Source organism: Protopterus annectens, chromosome 1.part1 (assembly GCF_019279795.1).
Source record: "Protopterus annectens isolate FY-2018-M chromosome 1.part1, PAN1.0, whole genome shotgun sequence".
In the NCBI taxonomy this organism is placed as follows: Eukaryota; Metazoa; Chordata; order Ceratodontiformes; family Protopteridae; genus Protopterus; species Protopterus annectens.
Window position 1 is genome coordinate 354,495,748 of NC_056726.1, and position 19,342 is coordinate 354,515,089.

A 19,342-nucleotide genomic window follows, 5' to 3' on the forward strand; every position below is an offset into this window, starting at 1 on the left:
TCTGTACTGATGGGCTCGGAGCCGATTCTCGGCTCCGACTCGGCACGCTATGCTATAGAGCGAAGCCTCTTATTGGCTGAGCTATTCTCTATCCCAGGATGCACCACCGCTAATCCCCCAGATCTCGTTTGGTCTCAAACTTGGCTGAGCTAAGTGCTGTTTTTTCTTAGTTTTCCTATCAGGAAATTCTCTATTCTTTACCCAAAAGCTGTTTTAACAGCTATCGTTGTGTATAGTGTGTTTTGTGGTAAAATTTTGTGGTAAATTTGTGTGATTGATTAGGGAAAGGTTTTCCGTTTAATTTAGAGGGGCCTTCCCCTATTCTTTACCGAGTTTTCTCATTTTTTTAAGGAGGTCAAGTACCTGTTTAAGTTAGAGGGTTCTTGGCCCTCCTTTTTGGTGTTTGTGGTATATCGTATTTGTATTGTACTTGTTAATTTTGATCTTTCTTTAAAAAAAAAAAAAAAAAAAGGTTTTAGTATTATTAAAATCTTTGTTTTCTGACATAGTGTTTTTTCCTACTGTTTTAGTGAGTGGTTTACAGGCATTATGTCCAAAGAACATAGACCCTCAGGATTCAGGAAGTGCACGAGGTGCAATTATAAAATGTCCATCACTGATGATCACGTACTGTTTAGGCGCCAAGCACCTACAGGAGTCTTGCAGCGTGTGTCACGCTTTTTCCTCCAGGGTCCTCCAAGAGAGGAAGAATAAATTAATCTTGAAAGGGCTTATCAAACCCTCCTTCGAGGAGGCCTTATCTTCCTCTTCCTCTCCAGCTAAGAAAAAGAAAGCGTCGAAACCGACAAGTAAGAAATCTAGGCAGGCTTCTCCATCGGCTCCACGGACTTCGGAGCCGAGGTCTGCCTCGATGCCTCCAGTCTCGACTCCTCTGATTTCGGAGCCGATGACTGGGGTCACATTCATCGGCTCCACTGATTTTGGAGCCGATGAGGGTTGCCGGCTCAGACACTTCCCCCTCGGCGCCGAAGCCTTCCTCGGCACAGAGGGAAATTGTTTTGGAATCTCCCTCGGCACCGATACTAGTCGAGTCGATTCGGAGCCGGTCCCCCAGTCTTTCGGAGCCGATGGAGAAGTCGGTTCGGACCCGATCGGTTTCCTCCCGATCTTCCAAGATGTCTGATTCGGACATCGACAGGGTGATCCTAAGACTATTTCAGTCTCCTGTATTCCAGAAATTAGTTTCGGCTCCAGCCAATTCGGCGTCGGAGCCGATGGCCCAGCCTGTAGTTCTGATTCCTCCTCCAACAGCCTCGGCACCGTTGGAGCCGGTGCTGGTGGAGCCGATGGAGGTTTTCGGGTCAGCTCCGACCCTTACTCCAACCGTCGGAGTTCGCACACGGACCTCCTCCATCGGCCCTGGGGTGCCGGGACCGATGTTTTCGGTTCGAGCCTTCCTCTCGGCTGCGTCGGCTTGGGGTACCGTCTGCTGTTGTGGCCACGGGGGTTGGACCTTCCCAGGACTCTGGCGGTCCGGCCTTCAGGGCCATGAGGAGTGCTTTGGCCAAATCCTCTTTGGCTACCTTCACGGTTTCACCAGTACCTTCCCTACACATGGAGACTGGGTCTTTGGTAGTCCCCCCTGTCCCTAGACAGCGGAGCCCCGGGGCCTGAGGTCACCCCCAGTGGGGGTTTCCCCCCTCCTGGCAGTCCCTCTGAAGGTTCTTCAGAAGAACCCCCAAGGAAAAGACTGTGCAAGAGGAAGCACGTTGACTCCCCTGATGAGTCTTTAACGTCGGACACTGATCTTGATGATGCGGAGGGGTCCCGTAAGTCATCCTCAGATGATGTCTCCTCCGCAGACATCTTGGAAGCCCTCAAACAACGAGGCGGCTGGCATTCCAACCCCCCTTCCGCTGACGAGTCGGTGTTCCTCAAGGCCTTCGGGGCTCAGCCCTCCGCCTCCTGACGAGCTCCTAGATTTGATCCGTCGAAGGGCGTGGGAACATCCAGTCTCTGTGGAACCGGTGCCTGCTCGCCCAAACAAGTTTTTATCAGCACCCCCAGAGAAGGAGTTTTTGACCAAAGGTGTGGCTGTAGATGCCTTGGTGGTGGCATCTGCTACCCAACAAGATGTAGCAGAGACTTCGACGTCCGTCCATCCTCCTAATAACGAGTCTAGGAGCATGGATCGGTACGGGAAGCACACCCTCAGTTCAGCGGCCTTTACCTTAAGGTCCCTGAACTATTTAGCGCACTTCACTAGATTTCAGAGGGATTTGATCAAGGAGCTTTCAGATACCCTCTTGGGTAACCTACCTGAGCAGCTGGCCCAGACGGTTGGCTCTCAGTTGGCGACGCTGTCATCCATATCAAACTCGTCCATGAGGCTCATTTCATATGCAGCCGGGTGTTGCTCTTCGGAGGCAAGCCTGGCTCCGCCTGTGTCATTTTGCGGAAGCCTTTAAGTCTTCCTTTGCTGATGCTCCCTTTGATGGGTCCTCTTTGTTTGGACCCAAGGTAAAGGACACGTTGACCCGCTGCGAGCAAGAAGGTAAGACTCTGACTGCCGGGGGCGCGATTTTCCTCTCCCTTCGGCCTTATCCCAAGGCTAAAGAGGAGGGAAAATGTGGTTCCGTAAGTCCCAGAAGTCTTATCCAGCAGGACGATCCCTTCTAGAGGCAGAGGAGGAAATTTTTCTGGAAGACGCCGTCCCAGAGGCGGCAGAGGCCCAACACTGGAGACGAGTCCTTTCATGGCTCTTCAGCCTTCCACAATCCCTGAAGGATTGCCCGACTGTGCAGCTCCGGAGCCAGTCGGGGGTTGTTTTTCGAGGCACCTAAAAGCCTGGGAGGGTATTACTCAGGACCGATGGGTGCTTCAAATCATCGCCAGAGGTTACGCCATCCCTTTTTCTCACTGCCTACCGCTGTCCAAGAGAATCCCGGACCCGCCACCCAGTCAACAGGAAATCGCAGCCTTAGAAGTCTCAAAGCTGCTTCAAAAAGGAGTCATCCAACCGGTTCCCGCAGACCAGATCGGATTAAGGACTTACTCAAGATTCTTTTTGGTGCCAAAATAGACCGGGGACTTGAGGCCCATTTTGGATCTCAGCATCCTAAATCGTTCAGTCAAAAAGTCCAAGTTCCGAATGGTCACCTTACAATCCATTCTCCCACTGCTGGAGAAAGGTGTTTGGATGTGCTCCATAGATCTCAAGGATGCCTATTACCACATACTGGTAGATCAGGCGTCCAGGAGACATTTGCGCTTCAGCCTGGGAGACGGTCATTTTCAGTTCTGCACGCTGCCCTTTGGTCTCACCACAACCCCCAGGGTGTTCACCAAATGTTTGGCGGTCGTGACTGCTCACCTGAGGAGTCTAGGATTCCAGGTGTTTCCGTATCTGGACGACTGGCTCCTAACTGCCACCTCCAGGCGTCTACTGTTACAAAACCTACAAGCCACAATATCACTAGGCACTTCCCTTGGAATCACCTTCAATTGGCCAAAGTCTGTGTTGCTGCCATCAGCGCATAAGGTTCATCGGAGTAGAGATAGACTCGAACCTAATGCGGGTCTATCTTCCTACAGAAAGGATACAAACTATACAGGCTGAAGTCCGAGCCTTGATTCTCAGATCCAAAGCTCCAGCCAGGATGGTCCTGCAGCTATTGGGCTCTGTCGGCCACTGTTCTTCTAGTCCCCTTAGCAAGATTGCATATGAGAATTCTCCAGTGGCTCCTTTCGACACAGTGGTCCTTTCAGGATCTCCCTCTCAGTCACCTCATCCGGATCACGGAAACTTGCAAACAGGACCTTCGCTGGTGGCTGGTGCCCTCATATCTGGATCAGGGACGACCCTTTGTCAGGTCAGTCCAAGGCAAATGGCATTCGGAAGAGAGCCTCCTTCATATCAACATTTTAGAAATGAGGGCGGTGTTTCTGTCCCTACAAGCCCTTCATGATTATCTCCCTCAGGGCGTAATTGCTGTTCACTCCGACAACATGTCAGTAGTCTGGTACCTGAACAAGCAGGGAGGGACCAGATCCTACCCCCTTTGCAGAGAGGCCATGAGAGTTTGGGAATGGGCAGTGACGACCAAACGTTTTCTAGTGGCGACTCATATCCCTGGCAAGTCCAACGTGATAGCCGACAGGCTAAGCAGAACAATTCTCTCTCCTCACGAGTGGTCTCTGAACGATGCAGTGACAACTCAGATCTTCAGCAGATGGGGAACTCCTTGTTGCGACCTCTTCGCTGCCGGAAGTGCAAGAACTTCTTCTCTCTCACTCCAGCTCCGGGGGAGAGTCCTATGGACGTATTAGCCCATCCTTGGCCCAAGGGCTTGCTATACGCCTTCCCCCCAGTTCCCCTCCTTCCCAGAGTGATCCAAAAGGCGTCTCACTTGGGGAGCAAAATGATTTTGGTTGCCCCTTACTGGCCTCGTCCGGTATGGTTCCCCTTTCTTCGGAGATATGCACTGGACGGTCCATGGTTCCTGGATCAGATCCCAGACCTATTAATTCATCAGTCGGGACAACTCCATCAGTCCCTTCACACTTTGAAGTTAACAGCTTGGCTCCTCCTCTTCCGACTATAGTCAGGAATCATACCTTAGACCCGGAAGTCATTCATATCTTATCCTCGGCCCACAAGTCTGCCACTAAGAAATTGTATACTAGCAAATGGAAGAGATTTGCTATTTGGGCTCAACTCCGGGGTCTGGATCCCATCACTGCGGTATCGGAAGTCCTGAAGTTTCTGACTTCCCTATTTAATCAAGGTTCTTCAGTCTCTACCATCAAGGTCCAATTGGCAGCTATTTCCAATTTCCATGAATCTACAAACCCACCTTTAATGAGCAACAGATTGTGTAAAACCTTCATGAAAGGTGCTCTGCTTTTACGACCTCCGATTTCTCATCCTGCTCCTCCGTGGGATCTCGATGTGGTGTTGCGTGCCTTAACCTCCTCCCCCTTCGAGCCGGCAGCAACATGTGATTTGAAATTTCTTTCTTGGAAAACCGCCTTTCTGGTTGCGATCTCTTCTGCCAGAAGAGTTTCAGAACTTCAAGCTCTGTCTGTAAAACCACCGTATCTGGTTTTTCACAAAGATAGAGTATCCCTCAGGCCTGCTCCATCTTTTGTCCCTAAAGTTTGTTCCAGTTTTTGCCTGCAACAGTCACTAGAACTTCCAGTTTTCTTTCCAAAGTACTCAAACAAAGTGGAATACATCTTCCACACATTGGATGTTCATAGGCAATTGCGTTTTTATTTAGACAGGACCCAACAAACACGGAAAACAGATCAGTTGTTTGTGTCCTTTTCGGATAATAAATTGGGCAAATCCTTCGCAAAGGTCACTATTGCCAAATGGATCAGGGACTGTATTAGTCAGGCGTATTCCTATTCTAATAAAGAGCTTACAACCTCTATCAAAGCTCACTCTACAAGAGCTATGGCTACTTCAATAGCATTCCATTCAAAACTTGCCATTCGTGACATTTGTGCTGGTCTTCCCGCACACTTTCATTTCCCATTACAAATTGGATGTGGCATCCGGAAGTAGTGACTTCATTTGGTTCCACAGTGCTCAGGAGTGTTTTCCAGTGAGCCACCCAGGATTTAGGTGCTAGGACGCTGTCCCATCAGTACAGAATGAGATAGGATCACATAACATCTTTTAGTTATGTACTTACCATAACTTTAGATGTTTGGGATCCATCTCCTTACCATTCTAATACCACCCTCCTTCCCCTGCCTTGGAGATCAGAAGAGATCGGACGGTCCGAATTCTATTGTTTCATCTTGAAACATCTGGCAATGTTATATAAACAGTTATGTGTGTGTGCATGAATGCAGACGAACAAGATCTGGGGGATTAGTGGTGGTGCATCCTGTGATAGAGAATAGCTCAGCCAATAAGAGGCTTATAGCATAGCCCATCAGTACAGAATGTAGGCGAGATGGATCCCAAACATCTAAAGTTATGGTAAGTACATAACTAAAAGTTTCATCCTGTCCGTTGTCTGTTCTTTGCTACTTTCAGTTAAGAAGTGTTTGTGTTATGTAGGTGTTCTGTAGTAGCCATTTTATTTTTCACGTAGTTTGTTATTGCTGTAGCGAATTGTGGATCAAAAGCACCTGAACCCCTTGTATATTGTATGCAAGTATGGGCAGAATAATTTAGGCAATTTGCTTATCTTTGCCGAGTCTTTTTCAAAGTCTCAAGAATCTCTCACTTGAGTAAGAGAATCTCCCTCGCAGAGTGGTTTTCCAGGAAAAAAAAATCATAAGTCTTGTTTGACTGCTTCCCACAGGATTCTATTCTTGAGATGTCTCTTAGATAATTCAGTTCAAAGAGCTTTTCTTCCACAGAAAAAAAGATCCATATCTAGATCTGTTCCTGAGTTTTTCCTAGTCAGTTCCTGGCTTCAGCAAGGGAATTTCTCAGGATGTTAAGATTCATGGCATCTGAGTCTCATGAGTCCTTCAGTTGGAATCCACATGAGACAGATTCAATGGTACTTAAATCTGTTTGATCCAACGTCAGTGCCACCTAACATTTCAAATTTCTGTTTTGTGATTTATAAGGGAATTGCCATTGTAGAGAGACCAGTGTTATCCAAATCCAGATTGACCTCCCATTCTCTCTTGCTCCAATATAGTCTGCAATAAAGGATGTCTCAGACTTTGCGTGGGGAGCTGTGTCTTTGGGGTAAACATGCATGGTCTTTGGAACAAGAAAGACCATCCAAAACACAAATATAAAACAGACACTGTAGATTATAAATTCACTCAACCCTCTGTCATCTGTGGTGCTTAGGGCCACTGCCTGTGATTACAGATGCCACCACTTGTGCAGATTAACTGTGGTAGCCTGGTCAAGTGTGATGTCACTGTACCAGGTGTCTTACATTCCATCAGAGAAAAACATTGTGGCAGACAAGATGAGTGCAGACCCTCATAAATGGAAATTGTATAGCATTCTCCCAGGATTTGACCCAGTTGTAGGGATATAGTTAGATCTGTTTGTCTCCATTCACATATGTTATGGAGGTTTACTTGCACAACTCTACTATGTTCATCATTTGATCACTGCTCCAGTAGCCTTAACAATATGGGTTTGACCACCATAAGTTCTAAGATTTGGTAGCAGGAAGAAGTATTAGGGTCCAAGAGGCCTTGGAGAATGATCCTAGCAAGCCCTGCTTTAGACTTCAAAAAATCTAGCTTGTAGTGCTTTGTAAATCTGCAGAAGACCAAAGTTGCTGTTTTTCCATTGTTTTCAATAAATTGGGTTTGTCTTTACAATTGAAACGTAAGGCTTATTCCAGAAGTTTAGTGGCCACTTCAACAGCCTTTGCCCATAGGCTACCTATTGATGATCTTTGTAAGCTGGACAAGCATTCTAGACCAGTTTCCACCTTCGGCTCCACCATCCTCTGAATTGCGTTCCTTGATACTGCCCAGGTTTGTATGCTTGGGAATCTTTTCCACAGTTGAATTGGATGAAAATCGTTGTCATTAGATATGAAACTATTTTGTTGCTCTTATGAACGAAAGTCATGTACTTTCCATAACAATAAATCCATGTCTGATTTTCGTCCTGTTCAACATCCTTCCCACCTGCCCCCTTCCAAATCGTCACACTGGCAGTCCCTGTCTATGAGCAGTTCCTAGTGACAGTTTCCCATAACCCAACCATTTTTTATCATGAATTCTGGAGTTATTTTTTAAACAGAAGTTGTACAGTTTCATTGATCTTGCATTTGAGTGTAATACATAAGGGTTGGAGCGCAAACCTGATCTGAGGTAATGTGGTGGAGTTCAAAGAATTTTAGGTAGGGGATGAGTCAAAGCCGTGGAACTGAAGAGCTTCAGGATTGGTGCTGAGGTAGAATCCAGTTGGATCCAACAACCCACAGTTGAACTGGACAAAAATCAAACCTGGATCTGCTGTTATGTTAAGTACATAGCTTTCATTTTCATTAACTTCAGTCATACTCTGACTTGGGAAATTAAGGTATTAGACACTAAATATTTGTGGGGGAAAAATGTGTGCAGATATTCATTTACCTTTTTGTGTATATTTCCTCAGTATAATGTTTAACCTTGTGCATATCTGCTGTCATACTTTCAGCAGGCATGCCACTTCTGGTACAGTAAAAATAATAATCACCATGTGCATATAATATATTGTAGTATTTGTTCTTGTGTGTTGCATTAAGCACTCTTTGTATTCAAAACTGTTGCTAGCACAATTATTACTTTTGAAAGAGAAGTAGTGCACATTTACTTACTGAAATGGGTGGGACAGTTTGTTGGGTTTTGTAATAATTTTGTCTGTTAAAAGGTGGCAGACCTAGCTTATTCACACTCTTGGAGTCCATATATATTATCCCTCCATCAGCTAGGACACCATTTGTAGGAATGATTTAAACCATAACATCATCTCAGTCAACCTCTTTTTTTCTATTTTCTGCATGAGGGTCAGGGTGTTGTCAACTGTGACCATCTCTTTCTCAATTCAATGCCAATGTCCTACCTTTTTTGAAAGTCATACCTGATAGTCACAGGTCTTCTGCCATACAGTCCCATCCACCTGTTTGTTGGATGCCCTTGTTTCTTCTCACCTTGTTCCAGTCTGTCCCAAATCATCATCTAATAGATTATTTTGCTTTTCTGCAAATGTCCCTGAACCATCATAATCTATTCTCTTTGACCTTTTCTTAAATCGGAGCTGCACTTCTGCTCTGATGTCCTCATTTCTTCATCTGTCCCACAGTGTAAGTCATACTACCCATTTTGAACACTTCATCTCCATCACCTCTAACTTCCTCAGGTACTCTGCCTTCACTGCCCTGGTTTCTGTACCATACAGTAGTGCTGGTCACATCACTGTTTTGTCCATCCTTTCAGCTTCTTTGTCATTTTTCTGTCATACACTAGCCCAGACATTTTGTGCTGGCTGCAGGCCCTCTAATTCTAGTTTTGACCACCTCATTTAGAGTTGTTGTTCTCAACCTCCCCTCCTAGATACTTGAAGCTTTTAAGCTGTTCCAGTATTTTCCATCATCTCAATTACCAGCTTCTTCTGATTCCCCCATTTGGTTTAATCTCACATTTAAAGCAAAAAAAAAACAAAAAGTGTGATGTCAGATAAACAGTTAGCCATGCTATGAGCATGCAGTTAATAATAGTTTTAAAAAAGAAAAAGGTAGAAAGTGACCTGGAGGTAGAAACACCAGATGATTCAACTAAAGGTAAGCAAGTGATATGAAAGTGCAGCACTGAAAAAAAGTGGAATAGTGAGCTGTGAGGGAGGATGCATTACAAGTACAGAACAAGAAGTTGTACACTTTTGTAAATTAATTTATTGTAACTCATCTCAAGTATCCGAACTAAAAAATCCCCCTGGCTACAAAAAAACACCAAAGACATTATGAAATCCAGGGATAAAATATAGGAACAATGGCGCACAACCAAAAAGCCCTCAGACAGGCAACTATTCCTTGAACTATGTAACAAAGTCAAAAAGCAAGTAAAAGCAGACAAAGCTCTTTTCTATCAGACATCCGTACACTCCTCCCAAAACAACCCAAAGCAATTCTGGTCCACAATTAACTCTATCCTCTGCCCAAGGAAGGTAACCCCCCCCCACCACCAACCACCCCTCTCCACCTGTAGCATAGCTGACTTTCAACAAACATTTTACAGTGAGCGTTCTATCCCTAACTAAAAAACACTTCCCTACATCAACACCCCCCACACCCAAACCAACTCCACCCCTCCCTCCCTTCTTCCTTTCCACAGTACCCACCTCCAACATAAAAAAACAAAACTTAAACCCACAAGACTAGCAGCTGACAACCAGCCCACAGAATACCTAAAAATAGCAGCTGATGATTTAGCTTATCCCATCTCCATATTAATCAGCCGCTCCATATCGGAGTCCTATGTGCCAACCTTATGGAAAATATCCAACATCATACCCCTACACAAAGGCGGCCCCTCAACAGACATCGTCAGCTACCACCCCATTGCCATCCTCTCGCTTCTCTCCAAGATATTCGAAAAATGTATCAACTCACAGATCTCCAATTATCTCCTAGAAAGTAATCTCCTCTCCTACACACATTTCAGACCACACTATAGCACCACAACTGTTCTGCTCTCCTTCACTAACACCATTCTCCAACATGAAAACAATGGCCTTTTCTTTTCTGCTGTATTTTTGACCTATCGAAGGCTTTTGATATTGTATCACATGATCTTCTACTCTCTGCACTCTCCAACCTCTCCTTTTCCGTACCTGCCATCATTTGGTTCCCCAGCTATCTACGCGGCCACCAGCAGTCAGTTGTCTGGCACAACGATCTATCCCCTCACCACACCTGTTACTCTCAGGGTTCCCCAAGGTTCCATCCTTGGCCCCTTGCTCTTCTCCATTTTTACCAATGACCTGCACACCGCCACCAAACATGCCTCGCTCATACAGTATGCATATGACTCCATTCTCATTTACTCAGCTCCAACTCTAACAGAAGTACAGCAGATCACTCGAGCATCTTTCTCTTCTGATGAAAGTTGGCTGTTAAATGCTCAACTCCTCCTTAACCCAAATAAGACCAAACTCCTCATCTTTCAACCCTCAAAATCTACCCCAAATATCCCCCATTTCAACGTACTTGCCAAAGACAACACTTCCATCTCACCAACAGCCCACACTAAGCTACTCGGTTTACAGATTGACAACAAACTCAAATTTGACACTCACATAGTACTCGCAATAAAAAAAGTCAACAAAAAACTAGGTGCCTTGTATAGAAACCAACAATACCTAACCAAACCAGCCAGAATCTCTACCGCAACTTCCCAACTAATCTCAATCCTACTCTATGCGTCACCCATGCTCATAAATCTTCGACAATCAAATTTAAAGAAACTCGAAGCCTGCTACAATAAAATTGCAAAATTTGCATCAGGGGACTCCCACCGCAGTCACCACTGTGTCTCCCTTAGAAACCTAGACTGGCTTGAGTTCCCTCAACTCCTACACCTAACCCAACTTACCTTTGCTCATAAACTTGTAAACCACCCTCTTAAAATTCCATCACTTCATACACTTCTCCAACCCTACCAGTTCTCCAGACCCCTTCGCTCCTGCAACAAAAATCTACTCCAAGTCACCAAACCCAACAACTCTGCAGGGGAAGCACTATTCTCCTACTCCATATCCAAAATCTGGAACTCGCTTCCCACTGCCATAACTACCCTCCCTTCCAGCAGTCTTTTCCAAAAATGCTCTTAAAGCACACCTAAAATCTCACTGGCTATGTCCTTGTCCATACCCCAACATACCCCCCCTTCTCCTGTACCACTAATTAGCTGCCAGCTCTACTGTTAGCTGTCAACAGGTTATCAGTATTTCATTACTATTTCATATTCTTTAACTAGCAGATGATTGCAGTACGATGTTTACTCTTTTCTCTGTGTGAAAAATTAATACTACTAGGCAAATGTCTTGCATCTTATATTGTTATTATGCTGTGACATATGTCATTACCTGTCAGACTGTGTCTTTGCTAGATTATACTCTTATATTATGTGAAATTTTGCCTGTCTGAATATATGGAGCCTTCCTTGTGATATACTCTGACATATAGGTCATTTCTCCTGTTGAACTGTCTCTCTACTATAATTATACTGTTTCTTTTTCCATCTGATATGCTAGATTGTACTCTTTTTATGTAAATCTCATATGTCTGAATATATGGAGCTTTTCTCCCCGGGCCTCTGCTGAAAGTGGGCATATACCCAGTCGGACTTTCTTGGTCAACAAATGTAAAATAAAATAAATAAATAAATTACAGACATTTGTGATAGCCTTGTCAGTGCATGGATGTCTGCATAATGCAGTTAGTTTTGAGTGGGGCAGCAAAAAAGATTGTAAGTCCTAAGTGCTGCCCTGAAAAAACAGATTGGAGTGGGAGATGGTAAAAGCATTTAAGTGCTTTGGGGGGATGCAAGTGGGTATTTATTAAAATCTACTTTTGAAAGCAAGAAAGCTATATAAAAAGCAACAAAAATAATGCTTGCTGTGCCTTTGTGAAACAAGATGTGAGGGGAAAGTGGTAGAAGCATTTCTGTACTTAAAGGGAAACCAGGCGGGTATTGTATTAAAAAAAAAAATATATATATATATCTTGAAAACAAGAGCACAGTTCGAGGACACAGTCTGTGGTGTGTATGAGAGAGAGACTATTTTTTATTTAATAAAAGTAGTGTGTGATGTGCATAGCCTTCGTGAAAATATTGTAGACTCTAAAACTGTTGTAATCCAAGAGCGCATGGGTATTCACAAACGTGACATTTTTTATGATTGTCTTGGGAGTAAAAGCTGTTTATGGTACTGTATGCAACTTAAGCAGTATGTAAGGAAATGGTTAGAGTAGGTCAGCCAAGTGGTCCTCCTGTAATGGCGAAAGTTCAAGAATTCATCTGACATGCAGTGAAAAATGCCAAACAAATTGAAGTAAGATTCAGGGTGTTTAGTAGCTAAGAAAAGTATAGACAGCAAAAGTATAGTCCTGGTCTGTGCTTGGGTCTCTTAGATTCAAAATCAGTTCTTATAAGGGTTATGTTTGCATCATAGTTATACAGGGGGAAAGGAGACTGTTTCTTTCTCTCTCTCATCATGAATCTAATCATGAGAATACCAGTTGTCTGAATGTTGCGTTATTTAGCACTGTACATTAGAGTGGACTATGTGAGTACTGATGTAGTAAATTATTTCGATTTCAATAAAATTGCCTGGAGTGGATTTTATAAATAGATTCTACTGGGATCTCTAAATCTATGGTAATCAGAGTTTTATTTTGCAGGAGATGGTGCTGGTGGCCAAGAGGATCAGCTTTGCACAGCTCTTGTTAACCAGCTGAATAAGTTTGCAGATAAGGAAACTCTAATACAGTTTCTTCGATGCTTCCTTTTGGAGTCCAACTCATCCTCTGTGCGTTGGCAGGCACACTGTTTAGCACTGCAGATTTACAGGTGAGATAATTGACAGGAAATGTCAGGTATTCATTCTTGCCTTTGCAGGATATTTATGATTTTTCTTTCTAACCAAAAAAAGTGTCAACCCTCAACCCAGATGAGCATTTGCTGTGTAAAGCTGTGCTGGTTTTAGTGCACTGCATTATGAAGTAGTTGGCATCATTTGTCGTGTTTCTCTTCTTTTGGAGTATGTAACACCTTTGGAAACTCAGAACGTTCTAAAACTGCAATCCAGGTACAGAAGTTTGTGCTCACTCTTTCTTGCGATTCTTCATTTTGTGGCTGATTGACAGTTCCTGAGTTGTGTTTTAGACCAAAAAAAGGTCAAAAGTGTGCTTGATAAAACCACAACTACCTATTTTATTACTGCTTTTGTTAAACTTAACACTTGTATAGTAGACAGGGGTGTATATCATTTCATCGAAACGTTTGAAGTTCAAACACCATATTATCGAACTTCAAACCACGAACTGCAAAAACATCGAAGTCTTAAAACAGCGATTGTTTTCCCAGGGAAAAAAATCGCTGTTCCAAGAAACACACACGCAACACAGACACATCAAAACATCAATCCACACACACACTCAAAATCCTACATCTTAACCCTACACGAAACTGTACATACACTACTACCTATCCACTTACCTTAACCCAAACCCTAAGGTCCGTCACTATCGCACACTCACCTGACTTGCACCCTAACCCTAACTCACCTATCCCGCCCTAAAGTCTTTCACTATGGCATACAAACAAATAGCAGTTGTAACTCTACAGCAAAATGCATCTAAAGAAAAAGCAAATGTTGAAAGAACTGAATGAAACATCCCTGAGTGAGGATTTCAAGGCAGCACTACTAAAAGGGTCAAACATAAAAATCTTCTAAAGAAAGTGTCAGAATTCGATGCTTGGATCTGGGAGGACAGCTGATTTTAAGGGACAAGAGCATCCTCAAGACAAGAGGGACTGCCTTAAAAAACTCCAGCTGTACTCTGTCGCATATCGTCTACTCAGAGACGATCTCTGCTTAACATACAAGGGCATGTCAAACCCACAGCTGTTGGACCTGCTACACTTAAAGAAATCCCAGTCCCTCAGAGCCACATGCTCCAGGGATCTAAACCTTGTCATCACAATAAACAAAACATGCTGGTGGGATAGGTTCCTGACCTGGAGACTCCCCAGACTCTGGAATAGACTGCCCATACATGTCAAGCAGAGTACCTCTTTGGCCCTCTTCAAAAGGAACCTGACGATTGGATGGGAGAAAGGAAATTCACCCCGGGGATCACATCAGTCACCCCGCTAGACAGGGATCCGGGGAAGTAAATAGTGTGGGAAGAAATAGCCAGGGAATTGTTATGGCTAGGCTTGTATAGGCCATAAGGCCAATAGCCTAGTACCAACCGATGAACGTAAGTGAAACAAAGATAATACTCCACCAGAAGTTTGCAGATGAGCCCTTGGGGACAGCGAGCAGCCTGCATCTGACCTTGCGACTGACTAAACAAGAACATTGTTGACTAACTGATCTTTTAGATAAGCTGGAATGACATTGTAGACTTGAAAGGTAAGAAAAGGCTGATCTGGCTGTAGCCACAGCCAATGCTGATTCCACAGGAGTGTATAGTAGTGTAGTAATGGAAGAAGTTCTTAACGGTTTACTGTTACTAATGACTCTTGGGTTCCCACCCGCAGAAGCTCAAAGGCCCAAATCCCAGAGTTTCCATTTTCCTTTTACTAGCCTGCTGGACTCTCTCCCCTGCCAGTGTTAGGACCTTGGTGTTCTAAAATCTGGTAGGTCAACACTTTCATTACTGTCTTGTTACAGTTTAATGAATGTCAGACCACAATAAGGCAAATATATAATATAATTAGCATCCATTTTTTTTTTTAAATTAAACTTTTTTCAGAAAAAGACAAGAGCCTCCCAAACTCTTCTTTTTTTTTAAAAAATTATACAATGAAATGAAAAAAAAAATTTTCAACAATCAATTAACACAAATAAATATCAATTTTCAAACCTTGAAAAAAAATTAATCATTGATTGACCTGTAATATGAATGTAAATTATATATGTTTATACTAATTTTGTTTCAGTTTATCCTAGTTTATCGGCTTAGTCCGTTGTTTTTAGTTTTTGTTAGTTTAATGAATGTCACATACTCTACTGTTGCATTGTCTGTCCATCGGGTAGAAGCCAAAGAGTTGGATAAATACCCCATTTGGGAAATTTATCTTTTCTTACAGTGAATTGTTTGCATGTGTTTATAGATGTCAGAGTCAAAGTAAACTTTATTGTCATTTAGAACTACACATGTGTAGCCTAAACAAAATTTCATGCAATAGCTCAATTCTTGAGAGCACAAAGGAAAGTGAAACAGCACATATAAGTAGAGGAATAAACATGACTAACAAGTACAGTGTTACTGCCAGTACACACAAGAAAGAGCAGAGACATTTAGCAACACTCGTATACGAAAAGAATACCCTCCCCTGAGTTAAATTAACTACCTTATTTAAAGAAATACAAAACACACTACAGATTGAAATGCCCAAGTTATTTGTCTACTATTGCACTTGTGTGAGTTACGTAATACTGACTATGGATATAATAAGCAGATATTGCACTTGCGTGGAATATACATGAAGTATATATTGCACAAATAAATAAAAATTGACTTTGTATGTGGCCAGACCCCTGGGGCTAGTGCCCAAGTTCAGAAGTCTAATCACAGTAGTGTAGAAACTGTTACTGAATCTTGTAGTCTTGCAGCAGATGCTTAAACAGTCTATGCACAGGATGTGTGTTTTCCTGTATTATTTTTATGGCCTTTCGGATGCTTCTTGCAGAATAAAGGTGTATCAGTGGAAGACTTAGACCCTGTTACCTTCTCTGCAACTCTCACCACTTTTTACAATGCCTTTCTTTCTGTAACTTTGCAGCTTCCAAACCACACTCTGAAACTGCAGGTGAGGATGCTCTCTATTGCACCTCTATAGAATGTGGAGAGAATGAGGAGGAAGCTTAGTTTGCTTCAGCCTTCTTAAAAAGTAGAGGCATTGGTACGCTTTCTTGACCAGTTGGCTGGTGTTTCCCGACTACAAAAGATTCTGTGATATGTGTACACCCAGGAATTTTGTACTCTTAACCCTCTCCACACACTCGCCATTGATCCTGAGCAGTGGGTGGTTTGTTCTCCTTTTACTGAAGTTGATGACAATCTCTTTGGTCTTGCTTACATTCAGGTCAAGGTTTTTGCCCTCACACTAACTGATCAGAGATGCCACTTCCTCTCTGTATGCCCTTTTATCCTCATTCGTGATGAGCCCAATGACTCTGGTGTCATCAGCAAATTTGATGATATGGTTGGACTTGTGCTTAGCATAGCAGTTGTGGGTCAGGATTGTGAATAATAGTGGGCTGAGAACGCAGCCTTGTGGAACCCTGGTGTTAATTGTGATGGACTTTGATGTATTCTTATGTGAACACACATTCTGTGGTCTCTCAAGTCAGGAAGTCCAGGATCCAGTTACAGAGATGTTTACTGATTCCTAAATGCGCCAGTTTTTCTATAAGCTGCATTGGTACCACCTTATTAAATGCAGAGCCGAAGTCTATGAACAGCACCCTCACATAGTTGTCTTTACTGTCTTAATGCTCAAGGAAGATGTGTAGTGCTGCATATATGGCATTAGCCATGGATCGGTTAGCTCTGTACAAAAATGGCAGAGGATAATAATCAGGAGATAGGCATGATGAAAAATGCTTTTTGATCATCTGCTCAAAACATTTCATAACAGCAGATGTCAGAGCGACTGGTCTGTAGTTGTTGGGGCTGGAGGGAGTTGTTTTTTTTGGGTAGTGGGATGACGTTGGTTTCCTTGTAGCATGAGGGTACTTTTTTCCATGGCAAGAGAGGTGTTGAATATTTCTTTTTAAGTAGTGTGCATAGTTGATCAGCACAACCTTTTAATAGCTTGACCAGTATGTTGTCTGGACCAGCAGCCTTGATGGGGTTCAGTCTCTTTAGCTCTCTTCTTACCTCCTCTGTGCTGAGGCTAAGTACTGCATCCTTTCTCATCAGTGGGTAGCTTCAGTGTCAATCTGATGTTCATCGTGTTTCACTGTTGCAGTCATTACTCTTGGGTTATCCTGCTGGCAGGCTTCCTGCAGTCGGGCTGAATTCCAAAGTCCTGGTCCGGCATCGGTTGCTGTCGTTTCTTCCCTGACGTCAGTGTGCCAGGGGTATAAAAGATGCAGCCGACGCCATTTTCTTCAGTCTTTATTGTCGCACGGTGCCCAAAGCAAAAGCAGTTCGCAAGTGCCGGTCGGCTGACTCCTGAGATTTTCAAATCCGAATTTCAGAACCAAAGTCTTCATTAAAGCTAAGTACCTTGTTGGGGAAACTTTTTTCTTGCTCCAGACCGATGTCAGAAAAAGTTAACAATTGTATTTCTTGTGGGAAGCAAACATCTCATAAGGCTTTTCATTCTTACTGTATTCCTTGCCTAGGCCCTGACCATGATGTTGCTAGCTGTCAGTTTTGTGCTAGATTTAACCAACGCACTATTAAGCGTCTGTTCGATTTTGCATTTCATTACTTTGGCCGAAGATTTAACTATATAATGCTGTCGGAACAGCCGACCACCGGAGTTTACAAAAAATGCAAGGACAAGGAAAAGGATAGGCATCCGAGGTCCAAAACTGACGACGAGGCTTCTTCTAAGCCAGTCGCCGGTTCGTTGGTTCTCAGTGAGGTGCTTTCGCAGCCCCTGACGCTCGCTATCTCAGAGCCACAGGCCGCTTCCGACTCCCACGTTGAGCTGACTGGGCCTCTGGATACTCAAGGTATTGGACACTTGGAAATCATTCCCTCAGATGGGTCCGGAGCCGCTGAGCAGGCATCGGCTTCTGAGGGTGTCTTCAGACCTACACAGTTATATGTTAAACCATCTTCAGCTTCAAAGACTAAAGCAGTTCTAAAGATAAAGAAACAAGTACAGCATTCTCCTACTCAGACTTCCATGCCTAAAATACAGATGCTTAAAATGGACGAAGACCTAATTACTTTGATCAGGGGTTCCCATCCCCCTCCTGATAAGAGGCGTAGGCAAGAGACAGAATATGATTCATCTGATCAGGTTTCAATTTCCTGATTCCTCTTCTGAACAGGGATATTCTTTTCCTCCCTATGAGGATTCTGATGCTGAAGAATCCATTCCTTCAGCCTCTCCTCCTGAGGATTATTCTTTTGGGGAAACCCTACATACCATGAGGGAGCATTTTCACTGGGAGAGCCAAGATTACTCAGAATCTAAGAAAAGGCTCAGAGACTTTCTTCTACTACCTCAGCACAGACCTCTTGCTATTCCACCTGTTCTAGACATTGTAGATGTATTTTCAGAGTCCGGCCTGTCTCCTGACTCTTTACCCCCCTGCACCTGCTAAGCCAGACAGATACTACAGGGTCCCAGACTCTCATAAATTCCTATATAAAAACCCCACTGCTGTCCCAGAAACTATAGCTCAGGGTCCCAAAGGGGTCAAGGCTTCCACTGCAAAAAGCCCTGTCCCATCTGATAGGGATTCTAGGGCACTGGACAGATGAGGGAAAAAAGTTTACACTTCTGCTACCTTGGCTGTAAGGGCTTTAAATTGTCAGTTTCATATTCTTAAATATCAGCAATACTTAATGTCACTGCTTAAACAGAAAATATTGACAAATTCTGAATGTTCAGAGAACAAGGAAATGCAGGATTTATTGCATGCTGCTGAACAAGTGAGAAAGCATACTTTGCAATGTGGTTATGATTCACTGGAGGCCTCTTGCAGGGTCGCTGTTACAGGTTCTGTTATTAGAAGGCATGCTTGGTTAAAGGAACAGAATCTGCCTGATCATGTTAAAGCAAAATTATTAGATGCTCCATTACAGCATGATACTTTGGTGCTAAAGCAGAAGAGGTGTTGAAGAAAATGGAGGATAAAGCGAAATCCATGCAGACATTTAAGGATTTCCTACAGGTACAGCCACCCAGATTTAGCAGGAACTGGCCTTCAAAAAATTGGTCCTTTCCAGTGTCAGACAGGCCACAGAGAGGCAGATAACGACGTCCCAGAGGCAGATCTCAGCCCCAAGTCTCATACAGGCCTAAACAATGGGGTGCTCCTACCTCCAAAAGCGGAGAAGACAAATCATAACCTTACAGGAAACAGTCCCAATGACTTTCCTCTCCCAGATCCAAGCACTTAACTTTCTGCAGCCCCCATAGGGGGAAAACTAGCACTTTTTTCACCAAATTGGCAAATGATTACCCAGGA

The 19,342-nt window shown here is 43.6% G+C and overlaps 1 protein-coding gene across 1 annotated transcript in view; it reads left to right on the plus strand.

Moving 5' to 3' along the window:
* The window catches only part of UBR4 (ubiquitin protein ligase E3 component n-recognin 4), a 3,959,899-nt gene that overhangs the window by 2,887,876 nt on the left and 1,052,681 nt on the right, over positions 1–19,342 (plus strand). Inside the window, 1 exon segment of the mRNA XM_044087073.1 lies at positions 12,852–13,020. Within this exon segment, the coding sequence (XP_043943008.1) occupies positions 12,852–13,020 (169 nt within the window).